The sequence below is a fragment of the Pseudorasbora parva genome, chromosome 5 (assembly GCF_024679245.1).
Source record: "Pseudorasbora parva isolate DD20220531a chromosome 5, ASM2467924v1, whole genome shotgun sequence".
NCBI classification, from domain to species: domain Eukaryota; kingdom Metazoa; phylum Chordata; class Actinopteri; order Cypriniformes; family Gobionidae; genus Pseudorasbora; species Pseudorasbora parva.
Window position 1 is genome coordinate 26,853,049 of NC_090176.1, and position 18,098 is coordinate 26,871,146.

General features: G+C 37.8%; 1 protein-coding gene across 7 annotated transcripts in view; it reads left to right on the forward strand.

Moving 5' to 3' along the window:
• arhgef7a (Rho guanine nucleotide exchange factor (GEF) 7a) overlaps positions 1-17,835 on the forward strand; it is a 41,353-nt gene extending 23,518 nt beyond the window's left edge. For 2 of the 7 annotated variants that reach the window (XM_067443658.1, XM_067443659.1), the window contains exons 5-21: positions 925-1,126; positions 1,226-1,314; positions 1,483-1,577; positions 3,713-3,808; positions 8,468-8,590; positions 8,662-8,800; positions 8,887-8,946; positions 9,069-9,215; positions 11,999-12,085; positions 12,244-12,322; positions 12,426-12,565; positions 13,910-14,131; positions 14,282-14,375; positions 14,451-14,540; positions 16,782-16,881; positions 17,022-17,076; positions 17,193-17,835. In XM_067443658.1, coding sequence (XP_067299759.1) covers positions 925-1,126; positions 1,226-1,314; positions 1,483-1,577; positions 3,713-3,808; positions 8,468-8,590; positions 8,662-8,800; positions 8,887-8,946; positions 9,069-9,215; positions 11,999-12,085; positions 12,244-12,322; positions 12,426-12,565; positions 13,910-14,131; positions 14,282-14,375; positions 14,451-14,540; positions 16,782-16,881; positions 17,022-17,076; positions 17,193-17,315 — 1,941 coding nt within the window. In that variant the 3' untranslated portion in view covers positions 17,316-17,835. Of the gene's footprint in view, positions 1-924; positions 1,127-1,225; positions 1,315-1,482; positions 1,578-3,712; positions 3,809-8,467; positions 8,591-8,661; positions 8,801-8,886; positions 8,947-9,068; positions 9,216-11,998; positions 12,086-12,243; positions 12,323-12,425; positions 12,566-13,909; positions 14,132-14,281; positions 14,376-14,450; positions 14,541-15,008; positions 16,449-16,781; positions 16,882-17,021; positions 17,077-17,192 lie in introns of those variants that run through there. The other 5 variants (XM_067443660.1, XM_067443661.1, XM_067443662.1 and 2 more) reach the window with 4 other exon arrangements.
• The last annotated feature ends 263 nt before the right edge of the window (positions 17,836-18,098 follow it).

Here is an 18,098-nt window from a genome sequence, read left to right on the forward strand (position 1 = left end):
ACGACAGTCATTTGACAAGGCTATTAATTTTGTAAAAATATAAGTTATATATTATATTTTTGAGAACTGAAGTATGATGTTTTTGCCTATTTGTATTTCAGATTAGGCTACATCACAGTCACTGCGTAACGTTACCCTACATTGTGACTAATGTTATATAAATTTGCAATATCGTTTACGAAAAAAGACAAGTCTAAAATGTAGGCTGAATGACACACTTTAAGCAGAACATCTCAAATGGAGATTGATAAAATGGAGCTCATTTATTTATTGTTGTTTTCAGATCGTCCGCGTATGGCAAAATCTGCTGTTGATGAATAGTAAATATGTTGTATAATTTGTTACCTATAAACTTGCATTTTGGACAGAAAAGTTTTTAATGCCATTTTCTTCATATTACCAATATACAATGCCTATAATAATGTAGTGCAGTGTTTCCCAACCACTGTGCCGCAGCATATGTAACAAATAAATGCATATCATATCATTGCTCTCGGGCCAAACTCATGTAAACCCTTATAAAATTAATGCTATTTACAAATATTTCTCCAATAAAAAGCATTTAAAAAAGGTTATTACTAAACCTTGTAAATCCATTGGCTCCTCAAACTGTCAGTCAAACCTCATAACTCCACCCTGCCTGCATTTAGAATAAGCCATGCAGTTTGGAGATCTGCTTGTTTGCATGCAAGGTTCAATAAAGAGCTGATATTTGAGTACAGCGTTTTCTTTACTCAAGAAACTCTGTCCATTAAGGTTTTTGCTAGTCTGCTATTTGCTGTCTAGTTGAAGCAAATTTTATAACGGTAAATCAGTTTCCTGAAACTCTGTCTTTTGTAAACATATACTTGATTTAAATGGGTCAGTTTAGATTTTTCACTTTTAAAGCTGTATGTAAACATAAGGACTTTCTTTCTCTTATAGGACATGACGGAGAACAGTAACGCTCAGTTAGTGGTTAAAGCTCGCTTCAATTTCCAGCAGACCAATGAGGATGAACTTTCTTTCAGCAAGGGTGACATCATCAATGTTACTCGCACAGAAGAAGGGGGCTGGTGGGAAGGATCCCTCAACGGCAGGACAGGCTGGTTTCCAAGCAATTACGTCAGAGAGGTAAAAGGGTCAGGTATGTGTCAGTTTGCTCTATACCATTATAACTGTATAAACACTGTCTTCTCTTGATCCACAGTGCACATTTATTAAAACAATCTATGTGGCCTTACAGACAAACCAGTGTCCCCTAAATCTGGAACTCTTAAAAGCCCCCCCAAAGGTTTTGATACCACATCCATCAGTAAAACCTACTACAACCTGGTAAGCACATTCAGATGTCCTTTTAAAGTGTCACCAGGTTGATTTGCTTAATTTTGGAAGTTTTGTTTATTAACCGTTATGAGTTCATTTGTGAAGGAGCGCAGCTGATTAGAAATCATCATGTTAAAAATGTACTGTCTAAAAATAGCTGCTGTTTTTTGTCTTCAGGTGCTACAGAACATTTTAGAAACTGAAACTGAGTATTCGAAGGAGCTACAGAACCTTTTGACCAACTACCTGAGACCTCTACAGATGACAGAAAAGTAAACATCCTCAAAACAAAACACAAATGCACAAGAATGAAATGCACAATTTAGTTTTAAATTGAACATTCTATCTACATTCTCTGACTAGGGCAGACAGGGCTTAGATTAAAGTGCCCCTATTATGCTATTTTAAAGTTTCCCAATTTAGTTTTGGAGGTCTCCAACAACAGGTTTACATGCATCAAAGGTCATTCTCAAATGACTCGATTGGATGAATCAGTCTCTCTAAATCCCTCCTTTCCTCTAGCCTACTGTGCTCTGATTGGTCTGATGACCAAGTCTTTTGCGATTGTTCTACCGTGTACAGCGCGTATTTTGGAAACAAACGCCCATTACCAGACTACTGAACTCCAGCTCTGTCCTGCATCCAGAGGCTTCCTAAAGCTCAGTGATTGTACACACTGTAAAGACAGTAACGATGATGTTGATTTTACGTCATTCCCAACGCGAGTCCGAATTGATGAAACATTGGAAGAGCTACTTAATTAACCCGAACCTTGAGCAGGACATTTCTAAGTGATGCTATTCAGTTGGAGGTACATTATTACAGTGATGTTTTAACTGTAATTCCTCACCATCAGCATTAATTGTGAGTGTGTTTCTAATTTATTGCGGTGCACATTTGGGAACTGTATCAATAACGTTAAAGTGTTTGAGGTGGTTCAAGGTTTCCTAAGTGTCTGCGCACGCAATGAGTGAATAGGCAGTATGCTAATGTTTTGTCTTGATGTCACACCGAAACGGCTTGCGATTTGTTTGAAAAACGATTTCTTACTCATGAGAGTCAATAACTTCATATACTGTGCACTTTCAGATTTAAAACTTTGCTGGATGTTTTCTTTCACTTGTTAGACACTACATGAAATGTAAATAAAACAAAAAACATAATTGGGGCACTTTAAGGCAGGAGAAGCTTTTATAAACATGCCTTAGAAAAAAACAGTACTGATATATAACAATGGAACTGACTACTGATAAATGAGATATAAGACATGTCAGTGAAAGTTGCTTTCTGTTAAGACATATGGATTTTAATCTGGGACTAGGTTTAAGGCTTGTTGGTGAAACTTGTCATTAGTATGTTAATTTAGTGTGATTGAGACAATATTGTGATAAAAAAGTGCAACCCTTCCCCTGAAGTTTCTCATCATTTAAGTGAAGAACGTGAAGTATAGCCTTAAAGTCCCAGTGAACTAGCCTAGAAATCTAGACGCACCCTAGCGGCAGCAAATCTAATCTGCCGCAAGTATCGTCTAACAACTCTCACTACAGTTCTGAGCTGTAAAAACCAAACTCTGGTCAGGCCAATCACATTGTGTATAATGTGTCGGTGGGCGGGTCTTAACATAGTGACGGCAGAGTTGTGGTTGCGTGCTTCTTGTAAACACAGAAGCTGGCGAATGGCGGTCTTTCGAATCAGCTTTGACCGTGACTCTGGAAGACTTGGAGTTAAGCTTTTCTCTGAGAAAAGAACAAAGAACGGCACTGAAGTCTTAAAAAGGAAAGATGTGTTCGGAGTTTTGCCGACCGGATACAGTGAATGTTTAATCCGTCAACGAGTTCCACTTCACGTTGCTCTGGTTGGCTGTAGCGCTATCCTATTGGGTGCAGAGGGAGTTTGAAAGACAATCGTTCATCCTGCCCCTCGGATTGAGCCCTGTCAATGGTGAGTTTCCAGACCAAACATCTTGATGTGGGTCTGGCTTGTCAGGCTACCAGTGACCTGTAAGTTACACCTGATTTTATTTCAGTGCTGTGACATATTTCCAACTGAAACCGACTATTAATTAGAGGGCAGGGTTTTACTTCAGCGAACCTCTTCTCCATCTCCCGCTCATAGCAGACTAACGGTTGGAGGCGAGTGGTAAGGAACATTCAAACCCAAGCCATCAAACTGCCGTCTTCTGAAAAGAAACACCATTCCAGACCGGAAGTTACTTTTCAGATTCTGATTAAAGATTAACATGGCAAACATTTTTTTTTCTGTGTATGGTATTAACTTGAATGCATTAATTGTTCACCCTAAGACCTGTAATGTTTGCTAACAAAGTAAATAGGAACCGATTTTGATTTCATGAGGACTTTAATGTTGAGCATTGACTTTTCTGAACAGTTCTCATTGTTTCTCATAGACTGAGCACCTCAGATGTAAGCGTCATTCTCGGGAACCTGGAGGAAATCAGCACTTTCCAGCAGACCCTGGTCCAGTCACTGGAGGACTGCACCAAGTGAGTTTCATTCTAACCATAAGCAGCCGTGTGATTCCTGGGCTGTTTCTTAATAGCCTCTGAGTAATTTAGGGACAAGCACTTAGTGAAACTGAGACTCCATCAAATGTATCAAGTTTCGACTTCTAGATGATGAAAATAGACCTGGGCAGTAACATAAACCTGAGGTCCATTAAGAGGATTTGAGTATCACTAGAGTTTTTTAATGTTTACGCTGACCCCTAGTGGTAAATCCTTTAATAAGTTTGGAAAGTTTTAGCAAAAAGGTCATAGAAAGTATGCACCTTCGGGTAAGTTTTTTTGTATTTTTTCTTAAAGAAAAAAACTTAGAAATTTATAAACATCTTATCTGGTATCTAAAAATAAAAACATATTGTATAAAATGTTTAATACCAAAAAATATACACACACACACACTCACCTAAAGGATTAGGAACACCGTACTATTCCTGTGTTTGACCCCCTTTCACCTTCAGAACTGCCTTAATTCTACGTGGCATTTATTCAAAAAGGTTGAAAGCATTCTTTAGAAATGTTGGCCCATATTTATAGGATAGCATCTTGCAGTTAATGGAGATTTGTGGGATGCACATCCAGGGCACAACGCTCCCGTTCCACCACATCCCAAAGATGCTCCATTGGGTTGAGATCTGGTGACTGTGGGGGCCATTTTAATACAGTTGAACTCATTGTCATGTTCAAGAAACCAATTTGAAATGATTCAAGCTTTGTGACTTGTTGCATTATCCTGCTGAAAATACCCATCAGAGGAAAGGTACATAAAGGGATGGACATGGTCAGAAACAATGCTCAGGTAGGCCATGGCATTTAAACCATGCCCAATTGGAACTAAGGGGCCTAAAGTGTGCCAAGAAAAGATCCCCACACCATTACACCACCACCACCAGCCTGCACAGTGGTAAAAAGGCATGATGGATCCATGTTCTCATTCAGTTTACGTCATATTCTGACTCTACCATCTGAATGTCTCAAAAGAAATTGAGACTCATCAGACCAGGCAACATTTTTCCAGTCTTCAACTGTCTATTTTTTGTGTGAGCTCATGCAAATTGTAGCCTCTTTTTCCTGTTTGTAGTGGAGATGAGTGGTACCTGGTGAAGTCTTCTGCTGTTGTAGCCCTTTTCGTCTCAAGGTTGTGCATGTTGTGGCTTCACAAATGATTTGCTGCATACCTCGGTTGTAACGAGTGGTTATTTTAGTCAAAATTGCTCTTCTATCAGCTTGAATAAGTTGGCCCATTCTCCTCTGACCTTTAGCATCAATAACTAAGGCATTTTGTATAATGATTTGATATATATATAGTACTATATAATAGTTATAGATTGTTTTGCGTACATGTCTAACAGAACATACCTTTAGCATGCTGGACTCAAACACATATGGGCCAGGGCTTGCAAAGCCCAACGTAAAAACCAAAACGGAAGCCTGTTGGCAGGCCGATGAATCTCATAATATTTCTTTCTTGATCTGTTGTTCTCTCTCTCTCTTGACTTGACATTTGAAGTGCGAGCGAGCACGTGTGTGCGCACGGTTTGCGCTTATATTGACAGATCGTGTGGGCCATGTAATACAAAAGTAATAGTCTAATCAATCGCAGGTGGATGAGAAATAAATCATTGTGTTTGTTTGATAAAGACGTTTATTCCGGTTGCCGCCTTCAAAACAATCCCTCCCTTATGTGAACTGAATTGAACAGGGGAGCTGAGACACATTAAATATGCAAATCTTATCCAATCCTAGCAGTGGGCGTTTATTTCCAAGTCTCCAGCCCATCAAAACCCTGCGTTCAGGAGAGCCTCAAAACCAGTGTAGAAAATAGCCTATTACTTATTAGTTATGATGTTTTTGATTGTAAAAACCACACAAACATCATTAGTTGACCTCAGACAACAGTATATAAAATATTAAAAAGGCAGTTTATGACACCTTTAAATTACTTTTTTCATATCAATCTACTCTCTATACATCATGACGAAGCAAAAAACAGATCTGTGACAAATTTGCTCATTTATTAACAAGAAAAAACTGAAATCAGTCACTGCAAAAGTATTTAAACCCTTAACTCAGTACTTAAAGCATCTTTACAGCCTTAAGTCTTTTCATGTATGATGTGACACGCTTTTGACATCTTCATTTGGTTATTTTTTTGCCATTCTTCCCAGATTCTTCCTCTCAAGCCCTGTCAGGTTGTATGAGGACTATCGGTAAACAGGTTTCTCCAGAGATGTTCGATTGGGTTCAAGCCCAGGGTCTGGTTGAGCCACTCAAGGACATTAATAGAGTTGCCCATAAGCCAATCTTGCATTGCCTTAGCTGTATGCCTGAGGTTTGGTGTCCTGTTGGAAGGTGAACCTTCTGTCCAGTCTGAGGTTCAGAACGCCCTGTACTAGGTTTTCATTACTGTTGGGATAGTATTTTACAAGTGATGAGTAGTGCATAGTTTCCTCCATAGTCCATATGATGTTTGCAACTGAGCAATATTGGTTCTCAGCCTAATAGAGTCCTTTAGGTGTTTTTTTTGTAAATTTCAAGTGGATTTTCATTTGTCTTCACTGAGGATAGGTTTGAGTCTGGCCGCACTTCCATAAAGCCCAGATTGGTGGAGTGTTGTAGTGATGTTTGTCCTTCTGGTAATTTCTCCCTTTTCCATATATATGATAATGGAGCTCAACCAGAGTGACCATTAGCCTCTCAGTCAACACTCTAACCAAGGCCCTTCTCTATTGATTGCTCAGTTTGACAATGAGGCCAGCTTTAAGAAGAGTCCTGGTTGTTTCATACTTCTTCCATTAAGGATTATAGATGCTACATGCTTTTGTGAACCTTCAATTTTTTTTAGTCTTCCCCAAATCTGTCTTGATTCAGTTCTCTACAGAGCTCTACAGGCAGTTCTTTTGACCTTATTGCTTACTTTTTTTATTGAATTATTGCTTGCTTTTTTATTGAATCATTTTCCTATTTTAATGCACTTTGCTGAGGCAACTACCTTCCGCTTCTCGTCAGGCGGTTCTTTGCCTCCATGTCGTGCATTAAAATTGTTTAATGCACAGCTAGCCGTGGATTATCCCTTACTTCCCATACAATACAGATGGTTTCAAAGCAGCTTTACAGTGATAACAGGAAAATGATTTAATTATGCAAGCAGAGTTCTTTTTGGCTGTACAGCAGCTTTAAAATAAAATTGTGTCATTGTTCAGCTAAAGTTAGGTCATTGTTGATTCAGTCCCATTGTAATGATCATACATTTTTTAATTTGATAAAAAGTTTATTAATTTTTTAATTAGTTTTTAATTAGTTAATTTATTCTAAAGCAGTTCTGTAGATAATGGAAATGTCAATGTCCAGCTCATTTTAGTTCTGATCCAGTAGTGTCAGTGTCTAGTAAGAACTCTTGCTGCTGTGTTTTGAAAAAGCTGGAGTTTGTTTATTAAAGGGGTGGTTGCATGCGATTTTCACTTTTTTAACTTAGTTAGTGTGTAATGTTGCTGCTTGAGCATAAACAGTATCTGCAAAGTTAGAGTGCTGAAAGTTCAATACAAACGGAGATATTGTCTTTTAAAGTTATGGCAGTTTATTGCCTACAAAAATGGCCGGTTTGGACAACTTCCCAGGTTGGTGACATCATAAACCCTTTCTATAGTCACTGCAGATTTGACTTCTGCCCGTCATTACGGGGCATGGCGTTTCCGGAAAACCTGTGCTTGGCACTTCAGCCAATAAAAATACATGAAACTACATTTGGCCATCTAACCAATCTAAGACCCTTGCGTTTTTCGAAGGGATGGGCTTCATAGAAGCAGAAACCAAACAAGCCGTTCAAAGCACAGTGGAGACAGCGGTGTGGAATAAAGGTAAAATATAAGAAAAATCAGGCATTTAAAAAAAAGAAGTATTAAAACATGTTATACTGCGCCGCATAAACACAGCCAAGCCTAGAAAAAAAACACGGAACCACCCCTTTAAGTATGTAGTCCAACAACCTAGAACAGCATTACAGTATCTAGCCTTGAGGTCATGAATTCATGAACTAATTTTTTAGCATTTGTCATTGAGAGCATATGTCATCATTTAGATATATTTTTAAGTTAAAAACAATAGTTTTTACAGATGCTAGAAACAAGGCTTTCAAATGTAAGTTTGCTATCAATACGCACAGCAAGGTTCCTAACTGACGACGTAGACTTAACAGAGCAGCCATCAAGTGTTAGACAGTATTTTAGGTTATTACGTGCTGAGGTTTTTAGTCCGATAATCAAAACCTCAGATTATCGGTTATCTGAGATTTTTAGAATTAATTAGTAAGAAAGTACTAGTCATCCTATTTTTTTATATAAACTATGCATACTTTTAATGTGTCCTTGCTGAATAAAAGTATTAATTTCTTTCTTAAAAAAACATCTTGCTTTATCCAAACTTTTGAACTGTAGTGTATCTGTCTACAAAACAAGGTTTAAATTAAATCTGAATTGAAATGGTTTGGGTTGAATTATTTGCAGAATGTGGTGTTAATATTGCAAATATAAATGTATGTCCTATACTTAGGATCATAGACATATGATCCTATATGATATCACAGAATATCTGAGGAACACCAGTACATTGTTTGTAATAATTCTCCTCAATGTTTTGTGATTTAAGGCTTCCAGAGCTACAGCAGAAGGTGGGAGGGTTCTTCCTCAATCTCATGCCCCAGACGAGGTCTCTTTATGTGTCTTACTGCTCCAACCACCCGTCGGCAGTCAGTATTCTCACTGATCACAGGTACGCCACCATACTGTGTCCTGATTTCATTGGTGAAAACTGGTGATAACTTCTCGTTTCTGTGCCTGCAGTGAGGAACTTGGAGAGTTCATGGAGGGAAGGGGTGCATCCATACCAGGTATTCTCACACTGACCTCTGGTCTCAGCAAACCCTTCATGAGACTGGACAAATATCCCACATTACTGAAGGAGCTGGAGAGACACATGGAGGTAGAAGATTGAGAGAAGAACAGAAACCACACATTTTTATCATTATTAAATATTTCAGTGTGACACTGTCTTCTTTTCCCTTTCAGGAGGGTCATCCAGACCGGACAGAAATTCAGAAATGTATGACAGCTTTCAAGAATCTCTCTGTGAGTGTTAACTGCCTAGTTAGCATGCTAAAGTGGACTGGTGTCCTGTGGTTTTGCAGTTAGGTGTGGATCATTCCCATGACAACCAGCCTTCTTAATGTGTTGTGTTGGCATGGTTACAGGCACAGTGTCAGGAGGTGCGGAAGCGTAAGGAGCTCGAGCTTCAGATCCTGACTGAGGCGATTCGTCTCTGGGAAGGGGAGGACATCAAGACCCTGGGTTCAGTACTGTATATGAGCCAGGCCATGGTCCAGAACTATGGCTGTGAGGTGGGACAGCACAAATATCTCAATAGCTGACAGACCTGATGAACATTTTCTCCTTGTATAGTGTGAATTTGGGACAGGGCTATCTGCTTATTTGAAGCGGGGGTGGGGGGATTGGGAGCCACAAGCCAGGATTCGAACTTGGTATTTCAAAAAGATGCCTACTATAGGCATCTTTACACAGCCGAGTTAAGGCGGCGTGTCTGATCAAAATTCTGTGTAAAGACGCAATGCCGCATAAAAGCAGACTTAAAATATTTCGGGTCTGACTCACCTCGGCCCCTAGTATCAAAGGCGACACTGAAACGGTTTTGATTCAGTGTAAATGAACGTGATCTTGTACCGCCTTAAACTACGTCATTGTCATGACAACCGCCTGTCAGCCAGCTCACTAGGCGTGAGAATCAAAAAGCAGCTAGGAGACAAACCATCTAGGAATTAAAGTAAAAGATTCCTGTATTCACATTGTCAAGCTAACCACTGTCGTGTTCGCCGTTTGTTCTCTTCCTTTGAAGAGACTGGCAGATCAACGCACTGCAACATTTGCCCTCAGAAATGGTAAATGCTTAACCCAGTCGGCGTCACTGTGATTGTGCATTTTGATTATATTCCAAAAATAATCTCTTAGAGAGAACAATATTTGATATTAGATTTGATATTTTCTGATAAATTCTATCGGCTGTCCTAGATGTTATGTCGTTAAAATAGACTGAAGTTTGGATTTTTCCCTTAGGCATAGTGCAGCCTAACAACTTAAATTATAGCCTACCCAATCATTTATAGTATTGTAGTTTGTCTATAAGCAACGTGTTGTAGAATATTTGAGTTTATTTAAAGTTGTGTATTTGTTTATTACCATTATTATTAGGCTATGTGCATATTTATTTAGAACATTAATTACCGTTCCACAGGGTTGTAGTCACTGTGAGAGAAGGGCAAAATGTTTAATTGCATGGAAAGGTTTTTTTTTTTTTTACCACTTCGTTATTTTGGCTCGAACCAAAATTACCACTTCGTTTGTTGGAAATATGAACTGAATTTAGAATTTTTTAGATTTTTTTTTTTAAATGAAGACAGCATTTAAATATTAGCCTATAACATTATTTTTTAATTAAATAATTGTCTGTATAGCCTATTTGATAAATAAGAGGGAAACCAAAATCGTTGTAATTGATTGACGTGTGTACCGTTTTTCTGTTTACTTAACATAATTAAACAGAATTGTCGAATATTCAGGCTCATGTTATACGAGCAGAACTAAACTTTGTTTGGGGAAATATTACATTCCTGACCATTTTTAGGCTATAGACAAACTATAGGCCTAGATAGATACGCTATGCAGCCTGGTGCCTATAATGGATATTCCAAAGCACTCTTCTTTGGTCAGAACCACGGACAACGATCGGGGACAGGTTTTTCCTATGGACCGAAACTTTTCACAATGCAACAAAATATTTAAAGAGCATCAAGCTATAAAAATCTCTATTATGTAAAGGGAGGGGAGGCAGCCACAGCGAGTGCCAACACAGAGCGGCCAGAGAAACGGAGGAGCAACTGTATACCGTTTGTGCAAAACTGTGGAAAAACTGCAGAAAAAGAGCGGGTGTTGAACCCTGTCACCGGGAAAAGTGTGAGTGTATCCCTCACGGTTGTGACGCCCCTGAGGGACTGCTCCAAAGTGACTTTCTGTTTCTTTGAAAAAACTTTCGACCACTTTTAATCCTGCGGTGATCTACCCGTAATAATAGGCTATATAATTTATTTATAGCATTTGTTTAATCAGGCACAATTTGTTTTAAGAAATATAAAATAGCCTACAATAGAAGAATTACAGTGGGCCTAGGCCTACAGAATTATGACAAACATCAAAAGCACTACGCAGAGCAAAATTAGTTACAAATATGTAGGCTATTTTTATTTTAAAAGGCTATTACATATTATTTTATTATTTGTTTTAAATTAATTTATAACACTTTGTTAAAACTGTAGTTTTAAATTAGTAATGTTCAAAGCATTGTTTGCCATGCATTTAATTCCTGTGTAAATGCATTTATGCCGCTTTAGAGAATTTTTGTGATTATATTGCCGCTTTAGATTCGGTTTCTGCGCCACGTTTGCTGTGTAAAGATGGCTTTATACTACATCCTAAAAGTATGTACTCTTTTTGTGAAGAAAAAGTACATACTTTTGAGTGTGTAGCAGAAGAGTATGCAAGCTTTGGGACAAACCCGTAACCTCTCTATTTTGGACTTTACCGTTGGACTCGCTTATCTGCCATGTTTGTAGTTTTTTTTAAAACACGTATCCACGTTTGTAGTTCTAATTGAATCCTTGTCCAACTCGCAATGGGTTGTGGGCAATATCAGCCGTTAGAGTGTGTCGATCCGCACTCCGCACTCTGACCGGGAACAGTAAACCATCCACGTATCTTTGGAGTACTCTTTTCAACATACCATGACTTGGGACATACTAATTATGTTTTCGAAGACTATTTAGTATGGTTAGTATATGAATTGGGATATAGAGAAGGTCTGTTCTGATTAGGGGGGAAAATCCACTTCAGGTAATTACAGATTTAAACAATTACATTATCAGGTAATTGTTTAAAAAAATCAAGATTTGTTTTTATACTTCATAATAGTTTTTTCTGGATATAAATTTTATTTTAAAAAAAAGTTCAGTCATGGACACCATGCATGAAAAACTAATAATATTTGTTGTAAAAATACATGTTGCTAATTTTAGTCCTGCAGTTACAATGGCTGTTCATTTTTTTTTTTTGTCAGGAGAAGCATGAGCGTTACCTTCTGCTTTTCCCTCATGTTTTGCTCATCCTATCGGCCAGTCCAAGGATGAGTGGCTTCATCTACCAGGTCAGAAGCTGTCAGAGCTGATTACTGCACAGACAAATAAATCTCATCCCCCCCCCCCCCCCCCCCCCCCAAAATCCACTCAAACCACAGCTGTTCAACATTAAAATGGCACTTGCGGCTCTAGCACAAAGAGAAAACGTCTGCTTTGTTTCTTTCAGGGCAAGCTACCTTTGAGTGGGATGACGGTGACCCCATTAGAAGACTGCGAAAGTCATAAAAATGCTTTTGAGCTCTCGGGTAAGGACAAACTGACTCAAATCTTTTTTTAGTTCAAGACATAAGCAAGTGTTTTTATCATTCTGTCATTTATTGACTGTGCTTGTGTGTGTCCATCCAATAGGAAGCATGTTTGAGAGGCTTCAGGTGATCTGCTATAACAAACAGGATCTGCAGGACTGGCTTGAGCATCTGAACCGACAGACCAAGCACACCACCATGGCGGCTCCCAGCATGAAACCCCTCACTGTTCCCTGCCACACAGTGAGTCACCTGAAATTGCCGCTCAGAATGCCTCTTAAAACAGCTTTCTCTTTTGTACAAAAACTCACAAAATGATGCCCATATTTCCATTTTGTCTAGTCCTTGTAAGCTCAGTCTTAAATGAGTTGAAAAGTGTTAATGAGGGCAAGGAGTTGTGAGAAAATAGGATGCGTGTAAGATCAGCATCATGTGCGTTAGGTCTTAAAGTGACTGCAGCCTAATAAACCTACTTATGTCTGTCATTTAATTTTAATCAAAGAACAAAAGGCAAAGAGGAAATCTAAATTATAAATTAAATATAGATTAATTCTTATTAATGCAGTGAAGACTGTGAATTGTTTAACTTTTTTAAACATCCTACCTGTTAGACCTACCTGAAAATCAAAAAGGGCTGTTTACAAGGTTAAAAAAAAAACAGAGTTGAACCCTGATATATTAGATACAGCAGGCACAGCTAATATGATATTCATTACAATGGGTTTATGTGAAGATTGTTTTAAGTTCCCTTAAATTAAAAAGGAGTACATTTGTATATTTTTGTAAAAGCCCATTAAATGTTAAAATCGACTTTCAATTATACTGTAATGTTAAATGATACAAACGTATTTGTATCAGTAATACTGGCCTTCATTCATAATGCTTTGTTAAAAAGATGTCATTAAACAATTTTTTTTAAATTTAAAATTACTCTCTTTGTTGTTTCTACATTATTTTGGAGATTAAATGTTAAAGTATTACAATATAAAAATATATTAAAAACCTTAATGTTTGGTATGATTAACCATGATTATTTACAAAAAAATGTGAAATGTAAAAATGTGTGTATTTTTACTATTTTATATAAATAAAATTATATATTTTTTTATTTAACACTTGTATAGTCGCTATGCAGAAGAGTTTTGCACAAAAGTAAAGTAAAAGTAAAAACAACACAAACATTTTAAGAGTTAGTTCACTCATGTCTCATGTCATTCCAAATTAGTAAGGTTAAAACCGCTCAATTAATATGCATTAGATTTACGATCTCTTTATGAACTTTTTGAAGTATCAAAGTGGTAGTTGCATAGCTGTCAATGGAGGGACAGAAAGCTTCCAGTTCCAGATCTCATTAAAAATGTCTATATAGTGTTCAAAAAATGAATGAAAGTCTTGTGGGTTTGGAAAGACATTGTGGGGATTTAAATAATGACAGAATTTGACAGAAAACTAACCCTTTAAGAGCTTTACACAATATAAAGTCAAGCGTAATGTGCAACAAACATTTATTTATTTTTTATTTTGGGTTGAAATGTGACCTGTGAATTATCTTAAACTTAAAGGTCAACTTAAATTTTATCCCTCTAGCTCCCGTCTCACCCTCTGACGCCTTCCAGACATGCAGAAAGCCGGGGCCTGACAGTTGCTCCAGCCTATCACACCTTGCCACATCCCTCCTCTCATGGGGCCCCACACAGCACCATGATGTGGGGCCCCCTGGAGCCCCCCAAAACCCAGAAACCTTGGAGCCTGAGCTGCTTGCGTCCAGCACCCCCTCTCAGGCCCTCAGCTGCTCTCTGCTATAAAGAGGTATTCTGGGATCAGATTACAGCTGATTATGCAGCATACTGGACTTCCATACAAATATTATGGAAAAGCAGTAAAATATAATACAGAAATCATAATTGTTGATTATTTCCCTTGATATGTAGACACTGTTATTTTCTCCTCCTCTTTCAGGACCTCAGTAAAAGCCCCAAGACAATGAAAAAGCTGCTGCCCAAGAGAAAGCCGGAGAGGAAGCCGTCTGATGAGGAGTTTGCACTGAGGAAGAGTAAGTCGAATAGGGTTATTGAAATCGAGAGATTCTAAAAGATCAAGTGTCTGATGTAATCTCTGACCCGTGCAGGTACTGTAGCTCTGGAGGAAGATGCTCAGATTCTGAAAGTGATTGAGGCCTACTGCACGAGTGCTAAAACCAGGCAGACTCTGAACTCAAGTAAGTCTCGTATGCGGCCCCGTCCACCTCTGTCTCTTTTCTTCTAAGACGTTCTTCCTTCATATCTACTTTTTTGTGTGTAACATAGAACAGCAGTCCTGTACAAACTAAAGTCTCTTGATCTTAACAAGTTTATTCTTGGATATCTTATAACAATATCCTCTCTTTTTTCTTCATCATACCTAATGTTCATTTTTTTTATCATGACCCCCCCACCCCTCCCTTTTCATTTTGACATCTTTACACATAATTATTATTATTTTTCTTTAAAAAAATAAATAAAACTCATTTAATATCTTGGGGTATTATTGGTTCTCCCATCTATGTGGTTGCACCACCCGTGTCCATTCTTTGGTCGCCCCCTTGTTTTATTCCCCTTCCCTTCCATTTGCAATTCTCCCGCCCCCCTTCCCTTCATTCGTGTGATTTGATCCCCTCTCATCATCTGCGACTGGATGGCCTCTTCAGCATGGCAAGGCACTGATCTCATGCATAACCACGTTTTGGATCAATCCAGCGTGGACTCTTTGGGCCGCCGTAGCAGTATCTCAAGGCCTGAAACCACCTCGGACCTCTCAGAGGACTCTGACTATGACAGTATATGGACAGCCCACAGTTACAGGATGGGCTCTGTTTCCCGTAAGAGCTCCTACATCTCCCACCAAAATTAATCTCCCCCTCACCCCTCACTCTTATTTCAAATGACTTTTATGACTTTTATTTATTTGAAACTATTTATGTATTTATTGATCTCACTCTAATGCATATTTATTTTACTCATTTATATATTTATTTCTCAGTGTTGTATTAATCACACATCATCATTTTCTGCATATGTATGCACTTTCCCAAAGCAATTCCCTGTTGCCTTGACATTTAAACTCCCCCTGAAATCACCAATTTCACTTAATGTAGTGTTGTTTTTTTTCACTTTGCTTGCCTCGCATTCAAAATTTATTTAAGTGTCCTTTAAAAAATGATGTTCTCATTCCCTCATTCCCAGATGTATTTAATTATTGACGTTGTTGAAGGTACGATGCACTCTGAAGGTAACAAGGACAGGTTCTGCTGTTATAGAAAAAAAATTCTAAAATCTCTTTAAAAGTGTCTGTAAATATTAGAGTATTGTCAATCATCTGAAATGTGTGGTATTACCTTGGACTATGTTTACTGAATGTGAACATTAGATTTCCTCTCTGTTGACATGAGGAGTTGGGTCTTTTACCAGAGAACTTCATGAAATAAGAGTTCATGAATTTCTTAAGTATGATTCTCAAATGGCACCATGGACAGTATTACTGGGGACGTTTGTTCATACTTATGTGATATAAATGTATTTATTTTCAATTTGTAAATGTATTTTGAATGATTCTGGACTTTTTGTATGCTTGTATCTAACCTTGTAAGTTTATAGTGGTGTCTATAGTGATGCGTATGGAAGTTTACAGAAAAAAGTTGAATGTTGGTTGAAATTCTATTAGAATCCATTTAAATCAGGTGTGTGGATGGTTATAGTCAAGAGTGTTTCACCATTCATTCGAGGCTCTGTCCAAGCCTCAGTGTTTGATGCTTTTCCTCTTTTATGTATGATGAAACGAACAAGAAAACCAACTTGCCAATTACTTCAAGAATGACAAAGAGTATAATTCCTCATGTTTTGTGATTTCCTTGTGACCAAGTTCTATTCTGTGGTTAAAAAAATGAACGAGAAGAAAATATGTATATTTACTACCTTTTTGTCGGTCGTTTACTGCAGATATTCTTAAAACTGTTCAACAGAAATACTTCAGTGCCGTTTTCGTGAAACTAAGACATTATTAATGTGATTGTTATATATGCAGAGTCAAATATATGACAAATGTTGTAATATACATTTTGAATAAATCTTGGGTTGTTTTGTACAGTGTTTATCCTTTCAGAAATTGATCTCTTACAACAAAAGTTTTTTTTAACAGTTTGTGTGTGTGTGTGTGTGTGTGTGTGTGTGGTTTAATTTCACCAGTTTTACCACCCTACAGGAATACCTTGGTGCTCTTTTAGTTTTTTTTGAATGCGTTTATTATTCTTGGATGATCCCTCTCTGCATGACTAACTCCTGTCTCACTCACGCACAGTCCTGTGTAAGTCTGATCCAGTCCAAACCATTATTTGAGGCACAGTGGTCCTGTACTGAGCTAATCAATGAATCCAACTAAACTAAACCTCCTGAAATCAATCTGCGGGGCTTCTCTTTTGGAACAGGACAGTGGAAAGATGCCAGTCCAGCACTGATAGTTCCTGGGGAGGAGAAGTTCAGTGTAGACGAGTTGAAGAGTAATGGTCAGAATCTTCTGGAGGAGAAGTAAGACTGCATATTTGGCCATTCTTATGAACAGGGTTTATAATAAGTTTAAAAAAGAAGGTTGTTTGTCACGAGAACATGAATTGAATAAAGCATTATTGAAGTATGCACTGACAAATTCAATATCCGATGTTTCCTAGGAGCCTTGTGGATGCTGTTTATGCTCTGAAAGATGAGGTACAAGAACTTAAACAGGTGCGTGTCTGTGAGGGTGTGAGGAAGCTTCTCTTAATATTTAAATTAATCTCATAGAAAACGATGATTTTAAATATTTTGCATTACCTGGTTACATGATTTTACCGTTCCAACAGGACTATAAAAAAATGAAGAAATCCTTGGAGGAAGAACAGAGATCAAGAAAAGATCTGGAGAGGATTGTTAGAAAAATGTTAAAGAATATGAATGATCTTTCATGGGATGAGACCAATTTATGAAATCTATGTTGCCCCCTTGGAGTCCCTAAAGTACAAGGTGGTGAAAAATTATGAGATTTGAAAACATTTGCATTCACCTGAGAAACTTAAGTACTCTTGAACATTTTGGGAGTAAACGAAAATTTTATGAGGGGAACAAACATTTTGCGAGCAAATGCAAAGTTTTTCTGGGGAATGCAAATGTTTTTGTGAGAGAACGCAAAATTATTGACGTTTAATTTTACTTCCAACTCGATCATTGAAATTTCAGATGTTTAAACTTTATAAGACTTTAGGTCTTAGGTCTTTTAGTGCATCTACACCCAGCTGATTTTTTTAATCTAATTTGAAAACCACACATTTTATAGCTGAACAATCATGATGTGACTCGTTTGTTTGAAGTCAAAGATAATCTGGTGCATCTTAAGCGTCTCTTCGGATGGCATGAATGTTACGTGTGAATGTCTTTGACAGGTTTGACTTTCATCTAATGTTAAAGGGTTAGTTCACCCAAAAATGAAATTGATGTCATTAATGACTCACCCTAATGTCGTTCCACACCCGTAAGACCTCCGTTCATCTTAGGAACACAGTTTAAGATATTTTAGATTTAGTCCGAGAGCGTATCCAAGTGTATGCACACTATACTGTCGATGTCCAGAAAGGTAATAAAAACATAATCAAAGTAGTCCATATGTGACATCATTTAGTTAGTTAGAATCTCTTGAAGCCTCGAAAATACATTTTGGTCCAAAAATTAACAAAAACTACGACTTTATTCAGCACTGTCTTTTTCAAACGGTC